Source organism: Wallemia ichthyophaga (assembly GCF_000400465.1).
Source record: "Wallemia ichthyophaga EXF-994 unplaced genomic scaffold scaffold47, whole genome shotgun sequence".
Lineage (NCBI taxonomy): Eukaryota > Fungi > Basidiomycota > Wallemiomycetes > Wallemiales > Wallemiaceae > Wallemia > Wallemia ichthyophaga.
Window position 1 is genome coordinate 1 of NW_008806318.1, and position 4,154 is coordinate 4,154.

Genomic DNA, 4,154 nt, shown 5'->3' on the forward strand with positions numbered 1-4,154 from the left:
AAAGTAATGAGAATGATGTAATCTAATGTATACTACAGAAACACGAAGGAGATGCATGACGTCATAGCTTGTGCCTGACGATTCCTTGAACTGTTGAAGCCTTAGCGGAGCGGGTAATGCTTATGCTCCTAATAGCTGGGCGAGACCAAGATGATGCGATTACTAACTGTGTTTTGTACTTTCAGTTGGTGCAAAAAAGCTACTTTTACCAAGTATTGAGCATCACACTGTCACCCTCTAACAGTGGGAGTTCCTCTCTTTTGATGGAATCTTCGTGACATCTGCTGCGCTCTGGCACTGTCTCAGCCAGCAAATCCACGGAGAACGATGAAACAGTCTTGACGGAATCTATGGCTTCTATAGAGGGATTTGAGAAGCTTGTCTATCATAACTTCATGCATTTCGACGGCTATGCTCTGGAAAATGCTGTCGTACTCAATGATAAGGCCTGTTGAAGATGTTAAACGTGCGACAGTACATAATTAAAAGTGACGCGTACAATATGCGTCCAGCAGCGAATAGATTTGGTGAAAGCAGTACTGGCTAATGTCTCGCTTGAGCACAATGCAGAAGGTGTCTGAATCATCTAATGTGAGATTTGGCTTGCCAAAATCAATGGTTCTACTTGCCTGGTATCTTTGCTGAGTTGATATACATACTTAGAGTCCAAGGTGGAGTTGCAGATCACTCAATCGTGAACGTCATACCACCTGGTGAAACTTTTCACCAATGATAGCGAGGATGCGCAGGAGTGTACTTGGAAGGCTAATCGGGAAGGTTTTTAATCTCAGTGGCAATCGCAATTTATCTGCGCACTCCAATAGACGCGGTGTTCAGTCGAAATGAGATTTACAGGCGATCAAGAGCAGATATACGTGAAGTATGCCATACAATGGCATACTGTCAATTTTTTCAAGCGCTGACAAACGCTTCCGCTCAAAATTAAAATGCCTCATCGATTTGAGTGCTCCCGCTCCTCTCGAATCTCGCGCGTCGACGACCATTTTCAATCAAAAGTCGCAGATGCAACCGTTGCCCATAAGATAATAGCCTAAATGAATCTTGTCTACCATTGATGATGATGATGCTGCTGCAGCTACTGCAAATGGCTTGCGCAGACATCGTACAATTATTAGAAATCTCCCTGGAATCTGCCCACTCAAAGGTGATGAGACGAATATTTCAAAATTTTTGGGTCCCCTATTTATCTAAATTTGCCAGCCGCTCTCGCTTGGCTCTTACATTGAATAAACATGGCTGTCTGCGTACCGCCGCTGACGAAATGCTACTCAAGCGAGGAGAGGAGAGAGATGTTCAAGAATAAAGACGATTGGTGGACTTCTGTGAGCCTCGCCTTGCCAGCAAAGCAAACCTTTGCTGAACTAATTCCACCCCAAACAGGACAGATATGCCTTTAATCTTGCTATGATGGTTACAGCTATTCTGATTGTCGTCATCATCGTTCAATCCCTCAAGTATATCGCTTCTACAAAGAGAGTTATGGCGATGATGAGGAGGAGTGGTTCGGGTGGAGGCGGCAGCCTTCAGGCCTCCGTCGTATCAGCAATCAACAGAATCGCAGCTTCTGCTCGTGCTCTACACTACCACCGCTTCAGGATTAGAAACTTCTACTTCCCCCATACATTTCCAATGATTTTGCTCTCAGCAATCTTCATCGGCACCACAGTATGGGCATTCACTATCTTCCCGTATTACAGACCAGGTATTCAATTTGGTCCCGGTCCACTTGCTATTAGAACAGGCTGGATGACCCTTGGCTTGATTCCACCAGTCTTTTCCATGGGCTCTAGAATAAATCCAATCAGCTTTATCACTGGCATAAGCCATGAACGTTTAATCGATTATCATCAATACGGAGCTATCATTATTCTCTTTCTATCCTTGGTTCACACAATACCATTCATCGTTGAGCCTCTTCAGCAGGGTTATGAGATGGGCGGCGGTATTGAACTAGGAAGATTCCTCCTACAGAAGTACTACGATGGTACTGTACCCTTCTGGAACGGTATACCTCCACTAGTAGCTTTGGTCTGGATCATCGTCTCAAGCATGAAGATTTTCAGAAACATGATGTCTTACGAGTTCTTCGTTTGCCAGCACATCGTGACAACTTTCTTCTTTTTGGTTTGGATGTTTATTCATACCGATGTCACATACCCTCAAACGTGGCAGTACCTGTTCGTTACTGTTGGTGTAATGGCCTGGAGCTGGTTCGGTAAAATTTTGGTGACGTTCTGGGCAAATGAATTTTCGTACTACAACGCTCAAGTAGCCACATATTCTGGGGAAATAATCAGAATCCGCATCGTTACCCCTCTGCGTTGGAAGGCGGCGCAATGCATCTATATCCGCTTTCTAACAATTAGCCCACTCGAATCACATCCATTCACAATCACATCTATTCCTTCAAACGATGTTCACAGTACATCGAACGTCTTGCAATTGATTCTGCGCGGTAAAAGTGGCATCACCAGAAAACTGAATGACAAAGCTAAAGGAGGGGTTGCTTCGATTCCAGTGCTTATAGACGGGCCGTATGGCGGAATACCAAGACCATTGAATGGCTTCTCGCACGTCTTATTACTCAGCGGTGGTACAGGTGTCACTTCCAATATCAGCGTCCTTCTTACACTTCTCAACCAAATGGAGCGCTCGGAAACGCTCGTTGAGCAGATCGACTTTGTTTGGGTTGTTAGAGAGATGCATTCTCTAGAGTGGTTCAACGACACATTTAAAGCCCTCTCAACTTATTCCAGCTTCGGCAACGTCAACCTTGTTATCCATGTTACTGGCCAGAATGAATTGGATGAGAAGAGCAGCTCTTCAGGTCTAGCATACGATGAAAAGCTCTACAACTTCGTCAAAGGTAGACCAAATGTCAAGAGAATCGTTAGAGACAGCGCTACGCAAGCTCAAGGAAGGCATCTCGCCGTAGTTGTGTGCGGTCCAGGAGGATTGTTCAATTTTGACACAATGAACGAATGTGCTGCCATCGAGTTCCAAATGGCTATAGGAAATCAAGCCCTTCCCAATCAAATGTTTGTCCATTCCGAAAGCTTTGAGTGGTAGGATTATCGGTGGTTTTTCACTCATTCTGGATTTATTGTACATACACGAATACAATTATGCTTTGCTTTGCGAATATAGAAAGATTTGCATGAATGTGTTAACATGGGTATTGTCATTGTCATAGTGACTTGAAGGATTTCAGTTGATAATAGTGATGATAGCTATTAGACAACTGGTGCACTTTTGCATCATTAATGCAATTCTGTTTTTGCTTGAGTATTAAAGACAGCTAATGTTATTTTAGTACCTATGATACAAACAGAAGATTCGGAATCATTGATGATGGGAAGTGGCTCCAGTTCGTATCGAGTTCTGCGCATGCGCATGCTCTTGCTGTAGTCAAGCGAATGTTTTTCAGAATCGGTACTTACAGATGTGAGAATCTCGCAAGAGATATTGTTGCAGCTATCTGACTTTTTAGATTATGCGAGATATTACCAACATTCCATGGAAGGAGAATAGTGTCTAGGATGTTCTGATGAAAATAAAACTACAGCAAGCATGATATAATCACTGATTCTGTTTACTTCATTTGCAGAGTTCTCTAGTAGCACGTTGATTGTTTGTTTCGGTGGATGATGGGCTAGTGACACCTGCAATTGGAGAGACATCGAGGCCTTAACAAGGAGAATGGCGACGTATATAGCCTGCTTTGGATGGTTGTAAGATGCTTAAGTGCCACAGCTGTGACCACTTTTACTTCCGTCTCAATACCTTGAATCAAAAGATGAGTTCGTCGTCGAAGACATTCTTTGCAATGCGGAAACAACCATTAGTGAATGGTGCTAGTGAGGCTAAACATGCGTGAAGTATCTCAATGCGAGAGCAGTAGATGTGGTATTCGATCATGAATATCACCGATCATGGCATAAATGGCCAGAAGCAACACGACAACGCCAAGAGCTTTATCTAGAGCGCGTTGATGCTGGTCAAGCTGCAAGCAGATCCTAAGCCTCAATTCCATCTATGGTGGCGAGTGCCTCTATTACTTACTGGTTTCGAAGCGTAAAATTTGCTCACTGTCTAGTAAGCAACTGTGACACAGGCGATAAACCCCCCCCCCC

General features: G+C 43.8%; 1 protein-coding gene across 1 annotated transcript; it reads left to right on the forward strand.

The window, feature by feature from the left end:
- Positions 1-1,253: 1,253 nt before the first annotated feature.
- On the forward strand, positions 1,254-3,090 carry J056_003536 (Ferric/cupric reductase transmembrane component 7; the record flags this gene model as incomplete). Its single annotated transcript, XM_009272233.1, has 2 exons — positions 1,254-1,343; positions 1,402-3,090. 2 exons carry the CDS (start codon positions 1,254-1,256, stop codon positions 3,088-3,090), a joined length of 1,779 nt encoding a protein of 592 aa, XP_009270508.1.
- Positions 3,091-4,154: the final 1,064 nt, after the last annotated feature.